This window comes from Salminus brasiliensis, chromosome 7, assembly GCF_030463535.1.
Source record: "Salminus brasiliensis chromosome 7, fSalBra1.hap2, whole genome shotgun sequence".
Taxonomy (NCBI): domain Eukaryota; kingdom Metazoa; phylum Chordata; class Actinopteri; order Characiformes; family Bryconidae; genus Salminus; species Salminus brasiliensis.
Genome location: NC_132884.1, coordinates 7,767,132 through 7,790,077, shown reverse-complemented (window position 1 = coordinate 7,790,077; position 22,946 = coordinate 7,767,132). Strand labels below are relative to the sequence as shown.

The 22,946-nt window shown below is 41.4% G+C and overlaps 1 protein-coding gene across 1 annotated transcript in view; it reads left to right on the top strand.

Moving 5' to 3' along the window:
• Nucleotides 1-747: 747 nt before the first annotated feature.
• gpd2 (glycerol-3-phosphate dehydrogenase 2 (mitochondrial)) overlaps nucleotides 748-22,946 on the top strand; it is a 47,345-nt gene continuing 25,146 nt past the window's right edge. The window contains exons 1-6 of the mRNA XM_072683661.1: nucleotides 748-858; nucleotides 4,414-4,518; nucleotides 14,070-14,241; nucleotides 16,031-16,155; nucleotides 19,043-19,140; nucleotides 21,065-21,228. Of these exons, the coding sequence (XP_072539762.1) occupies nucleotides 4,420-4,518; nucleotides 14,070-14,241; nucleotides 16,031-16,155; nucleotides 19,043-19,140; nucleotides 21,065-21,228 (658 nt within the window). The 5' untranslated portion in view covers nucleotides 748-858; nucleotides 4,414-4,419. The remainder of the gene's footprint in view (nucleotides 859-4,413; nucleotides 4,519-14,069; nucleotides 14,242-16,030; nucleotides 16,156-19,042; nucleotides 19,141-21,064; nucleotides 21,229-22,946) is intronic.

Sequence of the window (22,946 nt, the reverse complement as noted above, 5' to 3'; positions counted from 1 at the left end):
ACACACACACACACACACACACGAGCGCCCTCTCTTTCTCACACACACAAAGAGGGCACTGGAAACGGATCTAGAGCACTTCTTTGATACTCGAGAGCTTATTTTGCATCCAACATTGTTCAAGGCAGTGGTCAGCAACCTTGCTGACGGGGATCTGCCTTGTTGAAGACTTTAGCTCCAACCGTACTCCACCCACGAAGCTTAAATTGGCTTATTCGAATTTGCCGGTTCCACCTTAAATGGTGCAGCAGAACGCGCAGCAGCGCCTCAGGCGCCAGAATGGAGCTGCTGCGCTATTTAAGGTGGAAGTGGGAACTCGAATTAGACAAGCTCGTTTTTCATGACGATTTGTTTTGTATGGATGTATTTTTCGCGGTAGTGTTTTGTATTGACCTGTAATCATTAATAAAATGTAATAATTACGTTATTATAATTTAAAAGGATAATACACCCCCATTGGTCCATTTACTCATTGAATCACTGGGTTCAGGTGATCTCTATTATTCTATCCTTTTTTTTAGGGGGTTTATTGAGCAAATGAACACTATACTACGTATGATACTGAAAATATATATTGATCAGTTATTCAATCAGTAATTGACAGCAAAACTCGTCTGCCAAACCCAAATCCCAGTTACGTCATCCCCGATAACAACACAGCACGCCTCCTAAAACGCTATTGGGCAAGAGTAGAGATCCCACGATCTGATTGGTGGATCCGCGCGTTTGTCAAACGCTACCCGAAACACTACACTTCTTCCTGGATAGGAAACCCTGTAACAACGGTGTAGTTACCTGCTGTATCTATGCTTCTCTTATGCGGGTAGCCCACCTTTATCACCGGCAGCACAACAATTAGTAAGTAAGAAAACTGCGTACATCCTTGCGTTATCGTCGTATGCCGGTCAAGACGGTCTCCGGGACTGCTAGCCCCGGCTTCACAGCAGAGCCAAGCAGCCAGCCGCTAGCTGGGTGGTGTATCTCTGTGACCATCCCTGCTCCGCTCTGTGGTGAACTGGAGCTCTAGATTTGGTCACTGTGAGCTAGATCACTTCTGCTTGCTGACCAGATGAGATGACCTGTTGGTTAAAACATCAACCTCACAGCAGAGGATCTGTGTCGTTTCTACGATGGACACGTGTGATGCTGGGGGGGATGCAGTTAGCTCGAGGACCATGAGGCGTGTGTGCTGACCACATTTCAGAGGCTGTGTCAAAAATCAGACTAGCTTAGCTTTAAGAATCAGTGGGATATCTAGAACAGGAAAGTGGACGATCTGCAATGTTTGTGTTGATGTAGCTGAAGGAAAAGGCTGAGAGAGGGCTCTGCTGGCCCCTCTCAGGTGTAATGTAATGTTTTAGGAACTGGAAGTGGAGCAGTAAGTAGGCTTGTGTGTTAATATAGTTATAATATTACTCATATATGAGCAGTGTAAATGGCTTATAATAGGTCGATAGGGAAGTGATTATTTATTATAGAGTGATTATATTTATTATTTCATGTAAAAGGAACTGAGAAAAGAAGTATGCAAATATCCCATAATATGATAATATTAGTGACATTGATTATAAATAGCTTTATTACTAAAAAGGCACAATAAGTGGGTGTGCAGTCCGGGCTCCATAACGCTAAGAGAGGTGTCTATTGGGTTTATAACTACCAATTACAACCACTATCTCATCTGACAGGACCTTCTCTGTAGCGGGATCCCAGCACCGTGCCAGTATTATGTAATGTTTGTCCACAGCTCTCACTCCCGTGCCACAGGCTGTCCATGCAGGGCACGCATGTATTCAAACAGTCTCGTAAACTGACACACCTGGCTTTCTAAAGCAGCGGGTAACACACACACACACACACACACACACACACACACACTGTCCGGAGCGCTGCTCTTCCCATGCGCTGGTGTGCTTACTAGGACTAGGCCGTGTCAGCTGACGGTGTCAGTCTTATTTGTCCGTGAACTGTTCTCTGACCTACTGACACAAAGCTAGACCTTTTTGTTTACTAGAACTATATTTAGGCCGGTAGTTCGGTTGGTATGTTCACTTAACACAGATGATGTGGCTGCCAGCTGGACGCGAGCCGCAGTACAATTGTGGCAGACAAAGTGGGCTGGAACTGGGGCCTTCGCGTGTTAGGCGTAGTGCTGCTTTTCATTGTCTCTGCCTTTTTCTGTGCATTTGAGATCTCAGATGCATAGTTCGACATAGCTGGCTTGCAAATCAGCGCTCAGACCGATGGACTGGTTTTGAGACAGGCCCGATTGAATATGCATCTGGGGCAATGATTCAGCAGTGCATGTGGCTTATGAATAAACAATAGAAGTGGACAGTGGCCACAGGTGAAGACGAATGCTTTGCTTGTTTTAGGTCTGATCTGAAGAAATCTATACATTGCAATGCAGATCTGCTCGTTCTGTCACACAAGAATGTGCCTAGGCCATGCCGCAGGCTTAGCAAGTAGAATTACTTCTTTAAATGTCCCCTCAGGCTGTTGATTTTTTACACACAAACCTTTTAAGGTTTACTTGGTGCTTGTGTATGTTAATATTTCCCCAAGATCATTCCAATGTAACCCTGGACTTCACAGATGCAGAGGGTTGAGAACGCATGGATTTGCTTGACCTTTGCTGTAGACTGCTGCACCAGTGTTTCCAGAAATGGTTAAAGTGGAATTCCTCTGACTTCTCAAAATCCTCTGCATTGTTTAATCTCTGAAATGTGAACCAGGTCATTCAGGGTGGTTTGGTGTGAAACGCTTCACTGTAGAGGAATATACCAACTCTGCTATAGGAACCAGAGAGCAGGATACACTATATGTCCAAATGTTTGAGGACACCCCTTCCTATATATATATACATATGTATGTATATATATATATATATATATATATATATACACAAACCGGATTCCAAAAAAGTTGGGACACTAAACAAATTGTGAATAAAAACTGAATGCAATGATGTGGAGATGGCTAATGTCAATATTTAATTCGTAATAGAACATAGATGACAGATCAAAAGTTTAATCTGAGTAAATGTAACATTTTATAGGAGATCACGAGCATCCAGTAGAGTTTTACAGCCTTGACCCTTACGCACAGCGATTGTTCCAGATTCTCTGAATCTTTTGATGATGTTCAGCACGGTTGATGATGATAACTTAAAAGTCTTTGCTATTTTACGCTGGGTAACACCATTCTGGTATTGCTGCACTATCTTTCTGCGCAACAATGGTGGAATTGGTGATCCTCTTACCATCTTGGCTTCAGAGAGACACTGACACTCTGAGAAGCTCTTTTTATACCCAATCATGTTGTCAATTGACCTAATTAGTGTTAATTGGTCTTCCAGCTGTTCGTTATATGCTCAATTTCCTTTTTCCAGCCACTTATTGCTACTTGTCCCAACTTTTTTGGGATTTGTTGACGCCATGAAATTTTGAATCAACATATTTTTCCTATAAAATGTTACATTTACTCAGATTAAACCTTTGATCTGTCATCTATGTTCTATTATGAATTAAATATTGACATTTGCCATCTCCACATCACTGCATTCAGTTTTTATTCACAATTTGTTTAGTGTCCCAATTTTTTTGGAATCCGGTTTGTATATACATATATGTGTTCAGCTACTTTAAATTGCACCAATTGCTAGCACAAATGTGCAAATGCACTCACACACACACAGCTTGTCTAGTCCCTGTAGAGAAGTACTGCCAATAGAATAGGACTCATTAGAGCAGATGGCACCATGTTGCCTAATGCCAGGCATGGGCTGGAGTGGTGTAAAGCCCTCCTTCATTGAGCTGTGGAGCTGTGGAACTGAGTTCTCTGGAATGATGGTTGGTGCTCCATCCAATACTTTTGGGATGAGTTTGGCATGAGGTGGGGTGGTGATCATCCAACATCCTGACCTCACTATCACTCTGGACAGTAGAGACGGTTTCTCTTTTTTAATACAATTAATTTCTAAAGAAACAATAAATGAGCAGGTGTCCCATTACTTTTCTACATATAGTCTATCTGCAGCATTATTTTAGTTACTGTCCAAAATGACAAGTCTCCCGACTGCTGTGTAATAATGACAGTACCATAGTGGTAAATGTGGGGGGACTATTTTGCTGTAGAGCTCTTGTATGTACCACTCCACCATATTAGGGTTTAGGCCAGAATCTTCTCAAAACCATCCTCAAACAATGTCTCTCAGTCATCAGGCAACATAATCATGCCTATTTTGTGTAATAACATTTTGTGATGTAGCTTTTACATCTGGTTTAAATTCACCACCACTGTGAAATACTCACATATTCACATCAAATCCCTCTGAATGCTTTAATTTGCTGTTTGAACAAGCAGTCAGATCTCAATACGCTAACACTGACAATCTGTATTCCTTTATTCCAGGCACTAATGGCGTTCCGGAAAGCAGTGAAGGGGACCCTGATAGGGGGTGGAGCTGTAGCCACAGCCTTCGGCCTATCACAGTTCTTCGAGTACAGGAGAAATCAGGTTAGAATTTATTATGAAGAAAATCCAATCATAATTTCATATTTTTTCTTTATATTTCACCTCTAAGCAGTGACAGCAACAGCAAGAGGAGTGGCTCCGTCAGCTAATTTATGTGCATGTCTGTTCCTGACCCAGGAATGTGTTCCTTGTGTTTAGTCTTATGTAACGTACTGGTGCATTTGCCAGGCAGCTTGTTCACAAGGAACAGCCTTACCTTCACCATCTTCACACATAAGGACAGTACTGTAACACAAATGGGAAGGTTCTGTATGTTCAGCAGGTTAAGTAGCTTTAGGATATACATCTGATTTATCACATTTATTTTTCAGTCAGAATGTGCCATTATATTGGAATCAACCTAATATGGTGGAGTGGTACATACAAGAGCTCTACGGCAACACAGTCCCCCCACATTTACCACTATTGTACTGTCATTATTACACAACAGTCAGGAGACAGTCAGTTTGGACAGTACCTAAAATAATGCTGCAGATACACTATATGGACAAAAGTAATGGGACACCTGCTTATTTATTGTTTCTTTAGAAATCAATGGTATTAAAAAAGGGAAACTGTCTCTACTGTCCAGAGTGATGTTGGATGATCACCACCCCACCTCATGTCAAACTCATCCCAAAAGTATTAGATGGAGCACCAACCATCATTCCAAATCACTCCTACATCACAGAATCAGACACATCATTCCTACATCACAGAATCAGATTCCCCTTAGATCAGAAGAGTATAAGAGCCAAGCTACTGCATTTTTAACCTGTAATGCAAACTCATGTAAATGAAGTCCCACTTTCTTATATATAGATATATTTAAATGCAGCATCAGTTTCAGCACTTTCAGATGCATTGATATACCTGACAAATGGCCACAGCCCACAGTTCCAGTACCAGTGCTAATCTGAAGTGTGATAGAAAATGATTTATCCAATTTCTGGATAAAAAATTTATTCAACCACCTCTGACTGTGAATCTGATGGAAAGGTGTACTATGTGCTAATTGACATAGATACAGTTCAGCATATTTAGCATTGGCTAACCCATCACACATCTACCTCAGTGTCTATTAAGTTGCTAAGGAATCTTACATACAGCGCCTTAGAAAGTGAAAGTAGTTAGCCACCATTTGCTAGTTCGTACCATGTCTTCAGCTTGATGATTTGAGAGAAGACTGTAAGAGAAAGGGGAGAACTCAGGTCAGACTTTCGGCTGGAGTTTGGGTGGGTTCTGCTTTGTTGTAAGAAGGAGTTCCTCCTTTGATAAATGGAGCCAGGAATGGTAGCTAACAGGGTTAAAAAGGGAGGTGACGGGGTGGTGGAAGGTTGTGTAAACTTGTCGTTAGATTAGAGAGGAAGGGCTTCAGGCATGTTCCTCCTCCCAATTGCTAGCACATATGTACAAATGCATTCACACACACACAGCTTGTCTAGTCCCTGTAGAGAAGTACTGCCAATAAAATAGGACTCTCTGGAGCAGATGAGCATGAACCTATTGACACCATGCTACCTAATGCCAGGCATGGGCTACAGGGGTGTAAGGCATCGCAGCATTGATTCCAGTTCTCTGTAATGATGGTTGGTGCTCCATCCCATACTTTTGGGGTGAGGTGGGGTGGTGATCATGCAACATCCTGATCTCACTAATAATTCGCAATAATTAGCAAATTGTAGTTATTTCATAACTGCACTAAAAGTCTTGAGTTTTGTATGCATTACAAACAGCACTGATATTCTATTTATTAATATTTTATTTTTCAGACTGACCCTCAAAAGGATTTTTTTTAATGAGATGAAATTCTGGGCCAAATCCTTTGCATAAGTATCCAAGCTCCAAGTTGACACGGATGAAAGATATTGAAACATGTTTCCTTAATGAATATTCAGATTGCTTACAATTACCTCAAGAGATCATAGCTTTCTAAAAATCAGCGGTACAGTTATAGACACATACCAGAAATAAATAATTAAGGCTACAGAATAATATCTAAGTGTTAGGATATCCCAGTGAGCGCTGTTGGATGAACTGTGGGGAAGTGAAAGCTGCATCATACCGAATGCTGTGTGTGGTGCAAAACCCAACACTGCCCATTCCTCAACAAACGTCATTCCATTAGTGAAGTATGGGGGTGGCAGCATCATGTGGTGGGGAAGCTTTTTCTCAGCAGCCACTGGACATCTTGTCAATACTGAAGGACAGGTGGATGGCACAAAACAGAGGAAGATGGAAGCTTGGCTGAATTTTACCTTACAGCAGAACAAAGATCTCAAACACATGGCATAATCAGATTACCATGACTAATCACTTACTCCGCATGTGGTCATTGAGCCAAGACATCTTTGATATTTGACATACACTTCATTAGTTTACAACAGGGGATTGACTTGACTAACGCTGCTAATTAACACCAGACTTAGGCTGGAGCCAGTCTCGTCTTGGTAAATACACAGTCAAATCTGTATTTACTTTAAAAATCTGTTATCTAGAGAGTCTCTAAATGGATCAGCTGTCTAATGCCCTGCCACGACAGCCCAGGGGTCACAGGTTCGAATCCCGAGCCATGCTGCTTTGCCATCAGTCGCTGGAGTCAGAGAGAGTTCTTCAGGTGGGTAGGTGGCCTCCCATGATCAGTCCTAAAGCGATGTTGGCACAAGTGTCTGTTAGGTGGTGTGGCGGAGCTGTGGATCCGACGCTTTCCTCTAAGCGTGTCAGCAGCAGTTCAAAAAGAGGCGGTGGCTGGCAGAGCAGACATGTGTTAGTGTGTCCTTACCCTCCTAGTGTAGGTATCATTGATAGTGCTAGGTGGAGCTACAAATGAGTGGGTTAATTGGCAGTACCAAGTTAAGAGGAAAAATTTAAAAAATTAACCTTATTTAAACATTTAAGCTAATTTCGTATCATCATTTTGTAGCATAATTTGCCTGCAGCTAACAAATAATAATCTTCATGCATTTTGAGGGAGTTCAGAAATGTTTGTGGGCACATTTATATAGAAATACTGAAATTGGTGACAATCTGTAATTTTCCTCCTGGGATCAAAAAAGTATTTCTGATTCTGAATCTAAGTCCAGTGTTTGTTAGCAATGTTAGCCTAGCATCTCCTGTTGTAAACTAAAAAGAAACAAAGTTCAATGACCAAACAGCTTAGAGGTATCTTTGAATTATTAGTCTATTCTAACTAGCTAAGGTTTCTTTCTTGGGTAAATAGCAAAGCACTTTGTAAGTCGCTCTGGATAAGAGTGTCTGCTAAATGCCATAAATGTAAATGTCTCAGCTGATTGACTGCATCTTTTAGGCTTCTATTGCTTCTTAGCTACATTAGCCTGGTAGCTCGAGTGCAAAGCTAATTCAGATACCAAAAATGACAAACAGTTTTATAAATGGTTTAATATATAAATAGAGATGCTGTTGCAGGACTACGCGATCCGACGAGGAACAGGCCTTGTTCTCTAGACCCTGCTCTTCTCTTGCAGAGAGAAGAGAATACTGCCTTACCCTCCGATTGTGTTTGCCAAAGCTGCTTGAAGAGTAATACACAAATTGTTTAAAGGGTCTCACTTGAATATGAAATCATGAACAATCTCATCCCCATTCATGCAGCACAGGGACCGGTGACACTCATCACAGTATACCTGTATTTAGACTGGGGAGAGCCCTGGGGGGTTCAGGCCTCATCTCATTTGGATGTTATACTAAATAACTTAAGGTCAAGTAGATTAAGATAATCAACAAGGCCTTCTGAAACAAACGAAGGAGGGGAGGAAAAAAAACAGAACCCACACACACTCTTGAAAAGCAATGGGGGTCCTGATTTTCTCGCTCATCATGTATTCAAATCCGCCAGAACCCATTTCGTCCATTATCCTGCTTCTGTAGTGTTCGGCTCCAGCTTAAACTCCAGGGAGTGAGAGAATTACGGCCTCTTAAGGATTCAGTTGCCTAGGAGATGCATCGTTAACGTGGCCGAAACGCAGTCAAACAACAGCGTGAAAAAGTGTCAAATTTGAAAAAGAAAGATGGAAATGTTCAATTAGGTCATATCTGATGTTGACGTTTTGAGCCCTGTCTTGGCGCTTTTGAGCGTCTACTACTGCGCCTGCATTGTATAGAATAAACACTGGTGTTACAGTTACTCTGTATGTCCAAGTATTTGTGGACACCCCTTCTAATGAATGCATTTAGCTAAACTGTATGGACAAAAGTATTGGGACACCTGATCTTTCGTTGTTTATTCCGATGTTGAATGATCACCACCCCACCTTGTCACCAACATCCGTCAGCAACAAACGGGCAAGTGTCCCAATACTGATTTTAGTGTGCATCACAACATTAAAAATGCTGAATCAGCAAGGTAATGTGGTCAAAACCTGGCCTCCGTTACACACTCCGTTACGGCTCATGGCACACACATACATGATTGATTAGAAGCTCATTTGCATACAGCAGCCATCTGTGATATCAGTGTTACTGCTGATCACATTTTCTTTTCTGCATTTGACTTTCGTACTGGGAAGTGAACCGAAAAATTCAGTGCACGCACTGTTCTGTTCTCATGCAGAAATGAAAGAACCACAGGCCAGAATATACTGTATATGAAACAAGAATTTCAGTAGATTTCAGTCAGAAGTGATGCTTTGAAAGAACGTGATTTAAACATGTGTATCATTTTCATATGAATCAAATACAGTGCATTTCCCCAGCACAGCTGTTGCTACACAGATTCACTGTAAATGGTCAAAATTGTGCTGATAAACACCCATCAGCCATAACGTAGGGAGTAGGATAGAGGGTTATAAAGCCCCCTCAGCATTGAGCAGTGGAGCAGTGGACCTGTGTTCTCTGGAATGAGCTAGGGGTGGTGGGGGTGAGGTGGGGTGGTGATCATTCAACATCCTGACCTTATTACTGCTCTTGTCGCTGAATGCAATCAAATCCTCACAGCAATGTTCAAAAACCTATTAGACCGTGGACCGAAGTCTCTACTTTACTCCAACAAAATCAGCATAAACTTCTATTAATACTAGCAATGCCTCCAACACCAGGAGGGTGAAGACAAGCCAGCCACCGCCTCTTTTCAAACTGCGGCTGATGCAGCATCGCTAGCTAGCCAGCGTGCTCAGAGCTTCGATACAACAGCTAATAGGTGCCTGTGCTGACCAACATCCAACATCCCAGGAGTGATGTGGAGAGGAAGTGCCAACAACCCCCCCTGAGAGTGCTGTCTCAGACTCTCCCAGGTTAGCAGAGCAGCATGACCCAGATTCAAACCTTGTGGATCATAGTGGCAGCACCTTAGTCCACTGGACCACTCAGAGCCCCCCATAAAAACAGCATACTGAAATGCCACTGTCTGTTGCATCACTGTCTGATGTTCATTATGATCATTGAGCTTTGTTTATCCTTTTAGCCGTTCACTTTCCAACTTTCCATTGCCACATGTGTCTGTTCTGTGTTCTGATATATATATTTTTTATCTTTTTATTTATTCATACTTCTGCCTCCTGCATTATCCTGACGAAGCCTAAATTGGTAAGCCAGAGTCAAAAAGGGAAAAAAGGGGGAAAAATCTGATTTCCAGAAATTAATCTGCAATCATGCATGTGTCAAGACACTAATCTTTGGGATTGTGATGTTAATTTGGCGAGCGCGTGCATGTGAGTCTCCTCTATGGCAAGGGCACTGCCACACTCCGGCTAGCCGGCTAAGTAAGCGCTCTGCGGTGGCCGATTGCGTATTTGCATGAAATTCGCCGGTGCCTCTGCGCACTTGTCGTGATTGCAGGACAGCCTCTCTCTTAATTGTCTGTGGATGTTTTAAATAATATGTCCGTCCTTGGAAATAGACACTAATTATTGGATCTCGTTTTTACATGCTGTTACTGCCTAAATTGCAAATGTCTGGGTTCATTTGGCCATTTGCAAGTCAAATGGACCCCACAGGCTTTTGGGGGCAGATTGATGTAATCATTTAGGCCGAACGCTAACGTCAAAAAAAAAAATGAATAAAGCGTTTCATTACGACTAAAGTCTTCTGCACTCGTTTGGTCTCGATTTGAATTTGCAGATTTGAGTTTTTTGTTGTTTTCTCTCAGAAGGACACAGCAAGACAAATATCGTCTCATTTGCTTCCATTCATGCGCCGTTGCATCGAAATCAAAAGGCTTGACTTTCAGGACTGACTTAGTCAGGTCTTGTGCACGTGTGATTGGTCCGTAATTCCTAAATGTGACTATTGTTTAGACGTTCTGCCTTGGAGACGTCCGGCAGAATCAATCAGCCGATGCCGCTCGCTAAAAATTGTGGATGAAAATCAGAAACGTGTAAAACTCACAAGCACTAGCGACGACAAGCACCCTCTGGGCCTCTGGTGCCTTTTTAGGCTTTAATCATACAAACATACTCAAATAAGGATGGATTCCTTTTCTTCCTGCCCGTAGAACCCCTTCCATACATATATATATATATATATATATATATATATATATATATATATATATATATATATATATATATATATTCAAAATATATAAATTTCTAGTTTAAATTATTATTCATGTTTTTTAAACTGGTGGTAAATGTTAAACTGGGGGATGTTACTTTGGTATGCCTAAAATACACATTTTATAAATTACGCATTCCCTATGTATAAAACCTTATACACTGATCTGTTATGTGATAATCATTGATCATTTCATATTAGTAGTAAAATATCTACAATAAATTCTTTGTTAACACCCTGTTACACTCATTATTTAGTGCTGTTTACCTTTTGTTTAGTGATCAGTATAACCTAGAGCACCTGAAATGTCTGTTACTCAGCATATAAGCTGGGCATCTGTTCGTTTCAGTCCTTTTTAACAACGAAATATAACTGAAATCTTGTAAGGAACAAATACCGACATAACAGAGATTCTGTTGTACTGTGAATAGAGACTGAATTTGTGATGAGACTGAAATTAAATTGACATATTTAGTGCTTTTCGGTCTCTAATTAGTAATGAGTATAAATCTCACGGTAAAGTATGGGTCAGTTCTTGTATTATGTATTAGCTAGTTATTCAAGATTCAAGATTTTTGTCATATGCACAGCAGAAACAAGCAGTAACACTGTCCAGGGAAATTCTTTCTTTGCAGTTGCCCCATTTAACAACATAATCTTACAAATATCAATATAAAAAGAGAGAAACAAAATAGGTAATAACAATAAAAAAGATATATACACCAAAGTACACACTAATTCATTATTGAACTCTAATTAACTCTAAAGCACCAGTAAACTCACAGAGTAATATCTAGAACCCACATGAATAAAAGTGCTGCCAATTACACACTAATAACATGTACACGTATTCAGCAATTATTAGTCATTCAGGTATTTCATGCCCAATAATACTACAACAGGGTCTTAACAGTGTTTATTATGCATTATTACAACTATGAATGCCATTTATTAGTGCATCTGACACCACAGATTATGTTTTACTGAAGGTCATACAAAAAAAGCAAAATACAGTACATAATTAATAATTAATAGTAGAAATGTCTCATAATGTCTTTAATAAACCCCTAATTTCTGTTCCTTACAAATGTTACTGGCACATTTGTTAGGCAGTCATTTTTGCTATGTATATAAAAATCTATTGAACTTGAGACTATTGAGACTTTTGAAATAATGACTTTTACTCCCTGAATATTTACCTATTTGGGTTCTCTTGTCAGATGAACTCATTCAAAGGATTTTATTTATTTATTTTTATTCTATCTCAGAGTTAGCCTTTACAGGGTCATGTGACTCAAACATTCTTGAGTTGTGAGCCAGCCGGGCAGTGCTGAAATAGTCAAATTGGTTGTTATTAAATGAACATTAAATGAATACTAATGGGATCTCTTACATAGATTGTGGTGCTAGTTGAAAAATAAAAACAGTTCAATTAGACACTAACCAGATCTGAATCAAAGGCTCAGGACTTTATCACTGCATGACGACTAACTTTAACTGTAATTCATCTGCAGCTTTAATGTAGTGTGAGATCTTTATGTCCATTATTAATTTAGTGTGGGACCTCTTGGTCTATTGTCCATTACTGTTGTAAGCTACACTCTTCTAATAAAGCTGCCTAAAAGGTTCTTGACCTGGACATACACAAAGGTGGGGCTGCCCACCGCTCCAGGCCTGTGTACTCACTGTAACACTGTGTGTGTTTGCTCACTAGTGTGTATGTGCGTGTTCACTGCACAGACGGCTGAAAGGTGGAGGCATTTTCATGTCTTAAAAGAATGTCAAAATAAAAGTATTTTGGGCCTGATGTACCACATTTGATACAACAACAAATTTATAGACAAAATGTTAAATGTGTTTTTGAAGCTGTTCTCTTTTGCAACCTGAAATGAGCTTTTAGACAGTGGGAGGCATACATGCCTATAAAATACATAATATATACAAAATAATTTCATTTTGATGCATTGAAAACAATACTGTGCTATCAAAAACTTGTTTTGATATAAAAAAAAACTGTTGTTTTGATGCAATAGTTTAGGCACCCCTGTGAAATAAAATGTCTGAAAAAAAGACATTAGAAATGAGAAAAAAAGAAATAATTTAATGTAATAATTTAAAAACAGAATAATTCTGTTGGGAGACATAAATACCTAAAAAAAAAAGCCATTGTACAATAGTGTGATATATATTTATTAAATTATTTAACATGCTAAATGCCAGTGACTAAAATGCAACATGGCACAAATATACAAGTATTTCCATTTGAAAATACTTAAGAAAGCACAAATTAGGGCTGGGCTGAGAAATGTAATTGAAACCCACATTGAGAATCTGTAATCAGTGTAAACTCACTCACTGGATAGGATATTGCAAGCCAAAAAAAGTATAATTTCATCCATTACCTAAACTGTCACGTAAATGCATGGTTCAAGCCTACATTTGGACTTTACAGGCAGTGACTCCAGTTGCAGGTGTGAAGTAAATGTATGATCAAAATGTGTTTTTTTTGTTAATATTTACATCTCAAATTCAGATACAGTAGCTAGAATCTCCTGTAAATAACATGGCTTGTGTGACTGTCTCTTATATATTCTATTAAATAAAGTCACTAACTTAAAATAGAGGGGAAAATGGTATCGGATTGCTATCGGTATCTCCAGATACTGAGGGATGACGGTTTATGTATGACATGAAAAAGTGGTATCGTACCACCCCTACATAAAAACATACTACCGTATGTGTAGTCACATGACTCCGCCCCGTCCAGTCTGTGGCATAACAGCACAATAAAGGAGAGGTATAATGCTCAATTAATCGTGATATTTATTTGTGCTAATTCAACATTTTAACTGTCAGATCTAACTGGTATAAAAAATGCTAAAATCCCTAAAACTGCTGTTCCAGGGCATATCTATCTTTATTTTGAAGAGTGTATGACAACCTTTTTAATTTTCCAACCCTTGTTTTAATTTCTAACAGAAAACTCCACAGTTTTGCAGACTGTTCTGTCTCTGTGTTGAGTTGTTGTGTTTGAACCTGAGCAGGCCCGCTTGGCCTATGTGGAAGCGGAGGGCCAGTTGAAGATGCCATTTGAAGACAGGCTGCCGACACGCCAGGAACAGCTTGCCACACTCGAGAAAACGCCGGAATTCGACGTACTGGTGGTGGGAGGCGGAGCCACGGGATCAGGATGTGCCTTAGATGCAGTCACACGCAGTGAGCACAACGTTTATTTATATATGAGGAGATCATATTTTGTCTCTTTCTGATTGTCAGTTTCTCCAAACATATATTCTCCAAGCTATTATGGGCTTCAGTAGTAATGAGGTCTGAGAAGTTGCCCAAAAGTTTACTATTTTGTAACATTAGATACAGATATTTAAAGTAGTAGGAGCTCAAGTAAAGGTAAGGAAAAATAGGAAAGTATCTGGTGAAAAGACTTGATCAGATCAGGGCATCAGATAATCAGTCAGATAATTAATCAGAATATTAATCAATGCTTCAGTTCACTTGTGTGAGTTCAGCTCAGCTGCAGGTTCATTGCGTATATAGTGGCATGCAATCCTTTAGGTATCCGTGTTAAAAACGTCTGAGTTTAGGATCATTATCCTGCTGCAGAAGCCATCCTCTTTTCATCTTTAGCTTTTTTTACAGACAGTGTGATGCTTGCTATTTAATCAAATCCTTTCTCCCTTCAACAACTTACATGTTCTCAGTGCCACTGGCTGTAACACAAGCCTAAGGCACAGTCCACCCCCCTGTGCTGAACAGTTGGAAAGGTGTACTTTTCATAAATCTCACTCTCCACTTTTTTTTCATAACATACCTTTGCTTATCAGGGCCAAACTGTTCTGTTTTAATTTCATCAGTCCATAGGACCTGTTTCTATTATTCAGCAGGCTTGCTCATATGTTTCCTGAGAAAACATGTGATGTTAACTTTTATATTTGTGCAGTTGCCTTGTTAACACAAACCTTGAGAGCGCATATCTCTTGTGAGACCCCAACTTTTGCATAGTGCTTCTTTCCTTTTTTTTATAATTTAACCCAATTTGGAAGTGTGAACTCCCCCTACCACTAACAATGCTCTCAACACTAGCACATGTCTCCCCCGGCACATGTGCAGGCAACCACCGCCTCTTTTCAAACTGCCGCTGATGCCGCATCGCTAGGTAGCCATTACGCTCAGAGGGAAGCCCAGCTTCCAGCTACAAAACAACAGCTAACAGATGCCTGTGTTGACCAACATCACACTAGCCATCAACCCACCTCACAATTGCACATTTGGCCTAGCTCTCTCAGGCTCCGGCTGCTGATGGCAAGCGTCATAACCTGGGACTGCAACCACTTGACCACTCAGAGCCCCTCTTCTTTAATTATTCACAGTGACAAACATTTTGACCAGGGTGCCCACATTTTTGCATGCCTTTGTATATACATTTAATTGGAGAAACAGTCATGGGAGTAAAACGTGAGATGGGAGATCTGGCAAGGGCACCAGTGAGGGTAGAAGAATATTTAGAAAATGAAATACATTGAATAATTTTACAATGTAACTGAAAGAATGAAGAAAAATGAAACAGACAAATAAACAAATGTATAATTACATACTACATCTTCAACAGTTTGAAGTTTCATTCATTTTCCAACTGCTTACATCCTCCCATTGTGATGTTTAGGTAAATGCTTCAAAGTTTGCATGGAAGCATTTTGGTTAATCTCTTCCCTGCTTTTCAGGTGTCTTGACTAAAACTGTCCTTCTATTGTCGCTCTCCTTTCCTCGAAAAGCAATATAGGGCCAAACCTGCCCAAATGCAATATGCATGCGCTGATCTTTCCATCCTCATGCATATTACAGATAGTAGGGAAATCCGTATGAAAATGACACCAAACGCAGTCTAAATATTTGGGGCCGCGAGGGCTCGAAATGCCAGTGCCGTGCTTAATCTGCTTCCTGCCGGCTCTCTCCCTCCCCCCCCACACTCACCCCTTTCTTCCTCTGTCAGATCTGAAGACGGCGCTGGTGGAAAGGAGCGATTTCTCATCGGGAACCAGCAGCAGAAGCACCAAGCTCATTCACGGAGGAGTGCGCTATCTGCAGAAGGCCATCATGAACCTCGATTACGAACAGGTGAAGGTCCCCCATTTTTACCTATTTACCCACATGTTAAGAAAGAGGGATGGCAAGGCGACCCAACCCATGGCTCTGACATTTCATACATCTACTGGAGAGGTTGTGGAAAGATACACCAAGTCCGCAGGAGACGAAAGAAAACTAAATTGTAGATACAGAAGTAAAGCAGACGTTTTCCAAATTAGGAATCTTCAACTCCTAGCTGAGGCCGTTTCCTAACTTTTAATGCTGTGATGTAAAATTCCTTCATGATGAAAAGCTTTTTAATTGGCCAAGCTAGTCAACCAGTATGACCAAGCTTGTTGACCGGCATGACCTTTCTGTTCCACCAATATGACCAGCTTTACCAAACAATTCAACCAGTATGACCAGCTTGATGACCAGCTAGGTCGTCAAGCTAATAGGTTCATGCTAGTAGACCAGCGCATCCATTAAACTCAAAAACACACACTGTGCTGGTGTGCATAAAAAAAACTCTAAGGTTTTCTCTCAATCTTCTTAAATTCGCATTTAAAGGCACCTGTATACAAGATAATGTCCACATATTTTATATTAAAATGTTCATAACAACCCTAGCTATCTTTAGAACGAGACTCCATGTGACCTAAAGCACTGTGTGAGGAGATACTCTGACCCTAAACCTGAAAAACTGAAGTCAGACTTAAGAAATTCTTGAAATGTCCTGTGAAACATACCTTTACTCATGTGGACGGATTGTTTCGCTTCACAAAAGCAGTGAAACATATGAATTAAATAGTATAAAAATGACGTCTTTGAGTGTCCACTGGTCAGTTTCGCTCAAAAATAGACGGACGCATGAATTCACCAATTTTAGATGAGAGGCAGATGATGTCCGGACACACGTATCCACCAGTTAGACAGGGCGAGAGGCTGAGACGAGTATCACGACTCGTCTTCACAGCCTTGTAGCTCTGCATGTGAGTCGCATCATTCTGGCTATGCAATGGAAGCAATGGAAAGGGCTGGCTCTACAAATCGAGGAAATGTCTGAACCGTATTTCTGCGTTGTATTAACATAAAGATATTAACAAGGGTTAACCAGCATTAGCTTTAGCTTTTGCCTCAATGGCCAGTTTTTTAACAACCCTGACAATCAAAGACTAGCTTAGACAATTTAAAACCAGCTACCAGCAAAAGCTGGTCCTAAGCTTGATTTTTCCGCAGGAAGTCACGCAAATCAGGACAGAGCATAATTCAGTCATAAATTCTCGCCATCGCTGTACGGCTGGATGAGATCGCATGACAAAAACTACACCCAGTCTGTTCTAACAGTGTGACCTTTCACACGCCTCCAAAATACAGAACTGTGCAAAGGTTTTAGGCATCTGAGAAAATGATACACTTGTGGTCAGAAGTTTACGTACTCTCATCGTGGACAGGAACGTCATGGCAATACTGAGCTTTCAGTGATTTCATCGAACAGTTCAGTGTCACTGGTGTTCCAGCAGCTTCCATGTAAATGGCAGGCCTGAACTTTGGTGGTCTGTGGGTTGTTCCTGACTGTCCAAACCGCCGAGTTTCCTCTCAGCTGAGAGTGACAGTTGGGGTCTCCTTCCAGACCATGGCGAAGTGGCCACACCTCACAACAACTTGTACTTACTTATTTGATCTGATGATCTTGGAAACCACAGATTGTTTAGAAATGGCTCCAAGAGAAATTCCTGACTTGTGTATGTCTTCAATTATCCTGAGCTGCTTGGACTTTTCAGTTGTACTGTGTGTTGGTCATATTAGTTAGTGCTGTCAAAAAAACCCTTTTAATGTAGGCACAGAGAAGCTACCAGCTGTAGTCAATCATGATCACTAACAGGAAGTTATGTAATAACTAAAAGTTTGGCAGAAGGGCCACGCCCCAACTCCTCCTCTTCATTACTAGCCGCTATATAGCTGCTCCTCTCCCCTCTCCTTCCTGGACGAAAATCCACTTCCAATTATACTCAACTGCTGCCTGCCGAGGGGGGTCTGGCTTCGGGTCCCATCAGCTCAAAGCCTCCATCCCAACTCCACCCCAAAGTTCTCGAGTTCTCCTCCTTGCCTCAGTCAACCGTGGCCCGCACTTCGCAGACAGGAAGTTATGAGGCCATGGCCTCAGCAAGTTAGAAGGCTGGAAGGTTCAGCACCACGGAATTAATAATCTAAGTGGGTGTCTGTATATTTTTGACCCTGTATGTATCATTTTTCCCTACGTTAATTCAGGAACCCCCCACAAAAGTCAAAACCTCTGTATTATACATGTACAATGTATGTCCAAAAGTTTGTAGACAAATGCAGTAACAGCCTGTGCTCTTGGATTTTGAAACATGATGGCATTCGGCAATAAGCGCATTAGTGAGGTCGAGTACTGATAATGGATGATTAGTTATAGATCAAAAATGCCACTCACACCATATGTTGGCTAAAGCTCCAGCACTTCACTGCAGCAGTTCCACTGACGTCATACGCCTCTATCTACCAGATGGCATTGGGCATGGTGGCTTTAGACTCCAGAGCATCCTGATCAGTAATGGGTGTCTACGTCAGTAATGGGTGCACCGTCAAGTAGCTGAACTCATTCATTAAAAGGAGTGTCCGAATACTTTATATACTGTATGTAAAGTTATTTGTTTGAAACTAATAAAGAGTAAATTGTGTTTTTGTGTGTTCAGGTTAAAGTAGTATTTGTAACTGCTTAAAAATGGTCCCAAATCGAGTGTATTACTGCTTATCATAGGTTTAAAGCTTGTCTAAACACACTGACAGGTCATCTGTAGTGATTACTGGACAGGACTATAATGTAGTGCAAAGGTAAGCACACGCCTCATTCATCTTGGGGCAGCTATGCAGTCAGTTTGTGTTAATCGTGTTTTTATTTCCTGTTCTGCAGTACATGATGGTGAAAGAGGCTCTCCACGAGCGTGCCAACCTGCTGGACATTGCCCCTCACCTGTCTGCTCCACTACCTATCATGCTCCCTGTTTACAAGTATGTATAAAGGCAACTGTTAACAGTTTACTCATACTTCTGCAAGTGTAGCAAACACCTAATTTATCATAAGCATAAAAGAAAGCATTGGGGGGTTTAAAGTCCAAGCATAATAGCTACACATGACCTGAAGCTCTTTTTTTGTTGTTCACTGGAATTATTGCTTGGGTTACAGTTGGTGTTATGAAATAACAATGTGTCTTTGACAAGTCTTCGCAACCCTCCACTACCCTGTCACCCCCTTTTATCATTATTTTATCATCTCTTATTCCTGGCTCCACTTACTAGAAAGGGGGGACTAGCTTCCCACCACAAGCAGAACCTGCCTGAACTCCAGCCTCAAGTTTTCCTCAAGTTCTCTCTTCAGTCACCTCCCAAATCATCATGTGCTTAAGGCATGCTCCAAACTAGCAAAAGGACCTTCAGGGAAATTTAGCAGACACTGGAGTGATGGTGCACTGCTCTACTGAGTGACACCTGCACAAATATGACCTTCATGGGAGAGTCATCAGATAAAACCCTCACCCCAAAAATGGGTCTGGAGAAAAAAGACTGAAGAATTTCATGAGAACAACACCTTTCCAGCTGTTAAGCAATGGGGGTGGATCTGTCGTACTTTGGGCTTGTGTTGCAGCCAGTTTCACTGGCAGAGGGAAAATAGATTCATTTGAATACCAGCACATTCTGGAAGAGAAGAATCTGCTGGTATTTAACGGAATCCATTTTCAACTGAATCCATCCATCTGAAGATAAAAAGACAGGTAGATGGTGTCTACAGCAGAATAGTGCTCCTAACACACCTCAAGACCCACAGTGGACAACCTCACGAGGCGCTAGATAAAGGTTTTGCAATGGTCCTTACAGTCCCCCAATTTAAACATCATCAAAAATGTGTGGATAGAACTCTGTGGATAGCAGTGCAGCAAGACGGCCCAAGAATCCCTAAGAATCCCCCCCCAAAAAAACAAAACAAAAAAAAACAATAATCAAAAGACTCTTAGGTGGCAGCATACAGCATATGTAACCTGTGATACTTGCCAAAGGTGGTGTTTAGCATTGGGTGCTCTCTCTTTTTTCTTAACTATTCATAGCTACAGAAATTTTGACCAGGGGTGCCCAAACTTTTGCTTTTATGTAACGACTTTTAAAATCTAAAGAAAAGTACAAGAAAGCATAATATACGTAATGGGTGACACAGATGACAGTACAGTATTCCTCTTTTCATAAGAAGAGATAAGTTCACTGAAATGGCACGTGGACCCTTCGGGCACCCAGAGCAGTGGGGTTACACTGGTGTGTGGATCCTTTGCAGACACCCCTCACCATCTCAGCCTTTACGCCTGAGCTCCAGAACTTCAGCAGGGCTTGGAGAGGAGTCCCCCCCTCCCTGTCGTCACCCTCTCTAATTACTCCTGGCATTTAGGCTTTGCTATGATATTTAAAATAGTGTGAGCCATGTCGAGGGGTCGCAGAACACAGAGACTTCAAGATCACATCACTGTTCTGTCACACGTCCAAAAAACCTCTGTAACCGAGTTCGCTGGAAGGTCCTGTGGGACTTAACAAAGATGGAATAAGAGCTTGGGACACATGCTGAATATTTATTCTATGGACGGCCCGCACAACAGACCTGGCTTAGACTTTGTGTTGACGTGTGCCAACGAATATTAGAGACCCCTTTTTCTTTTCGGATACTGATACCAATATTAGATTCTTGAGTATTGTCCATTACCAAGCCAAAATGTATGCTTTATTGGCTACTAAGCTTAATAATTAGCAGTTTTGGTACTCAAACCACTCACTAACACTCAAACGACCCCACCAGGAGGAAACACACGGCTAATATATCATATTTGGCTCATTATTTTCATGAGATGAAGATGAATTTTCTGTTGTATTAAATTCGAACTGCGTTTGTGATCAGGTGGTGGCAGCTGCCGTACTACTGGGCTGGGATAAAGATGTATGACCTGGTGGCTGGTTCTCACTGCCTGAAGAGCAGCTACGTCCTCAGCAAGAGCAAAGCCTTGGAGCTCTTCCCCATGCTGAAGAAAGACAAGCTGGTCGGAGCCATTGTCTACTATGACGGTAAGACAGGAGCATCCTACTTACACTGATGAATGCTACTTTTAGATGCACCCATGGCTGACACAGATGTGCAAATGCACACACACAACTTGTATAATCCCTGTAGTGAAGTACTGTCAATATAATAGGACTCTCTGGAGTAGATAAACATAAACCACTTGGCACCATACCTAATGCCATGTGTGGCTTAGGGGGGTATAAAGCCCCCCAGCATTGAGCTGTAGAGCAGTGGAACTGTGTTCTCTGGAATGATGGTTGGTTCTCCATTCAGTACTTTTGGGATAAGGTGGGGTGGTGATCATCCTCACTAATGCTTTTGTTTCTGAATGCAAATCAAATGAATCAAAATCCTGACAGCAATGCTCCAAAGTAGTTTTGTAATTGTATTTTTTCCCTGGATAGTAGAGACAGTTACTCCAACAAACGCAAAATTAACTCTTTTTTAATACCCTTAATTTCGGAGGAAACAATGGTTGAGTATGTGTCTCAATATAGTGACAGAACTCAAGCCCGGATCCCTCGTCTAACTTTAGTTAGACTGTAGGTCTAACTAAACATACCAACAGTTGTAGTGTTCATGTCTTTTATTAAGCACATTAGATGAGTAAATGAGTAAACATCCACAGTGCAGGCTAGAAAAAGTAAGTAGAGTAAAGTGACTTTAACAACCTGTAGATGAAAATACAGGTTAATGCTAAGTGGGGAATTTTGGACCTGCAAATGTGTTTTAATTTGTCAGAACTAGCAACTAGGATGCTATGTGTGCACAGCTTTTTCCAAGTCATGCCAGTGAGGACTTAGAGTTAAGTCTTCTTCTGTTTTTAACTATTTTGTTGGTTTACTTGTGTGCTTTGAATCATTGCCTTGTTGCATCACCCAATAAACATTCAGCTTGAGGTCATAGACTGCTGCCCTCACATTCGACTGTAAAAGGTGTTGATACGCTTTGAATTGTGTTGTCTCTTCAGTGATCGCAAGGTGTCCTGGCCCTCATGCGGCAAAGCAGCCCCAAACCATGGTGCTCCCTCCACCATGCTTTACAGTTAGGATGAGGTTTCGGAGTTGATGTGCAGTGTTCTTTTCCCTCTAAACATAGCATTGTGCATTTGTGCTTAAAAAGTGCTTAATTCCAAATGGTTCACTTCACTTCGCCTCAGAGCTCCAGTGCAACGCAAATAAGCATACCTCAGACCCCACACAAGCTGTGTCGGCTGAGTGACACCATTTGAGCAAGTGTAATTCTGATTATTTGCTGAACTCTCGCTTTAATTTGCCTCCTGTGAGGACTGTATACGCAGCTGACAACAATGAGAGCCGCCTCACATAATCTTTGCTGGGGGAAATGCCACTGGCCATTTATGCCCCACTAGTCTCAGTGCTTGCGTCTCTGTTGGCTGTAGTGTGTGTGTGTGTCTGTGTGTGTGCCTCTGGCCGCCACTAGGCAAAGCTTCCATATGCTACTGGTTAATCAGAGTGTCTAGAGCCTGTCCCCTTTATTCAAGGTCTCCTCCATGGCAGCTAAAATCCCCTCCTCCCCCCCAGTCCCTTCCTGCGAGGCCTTTCTGTCAGGCCGCATTTGGCCTGGGCTGCTACACGCGTTTCCTCTGCAAGTGTAAGGCCAGCATATTTGCGGAGGGAATACGGCGGCTATCTGAGCAGCGATCTGTCACATCGAGTCAGCCCGTGGGGGAGAGTAAGCCAAGGAGATGCCCGCATGC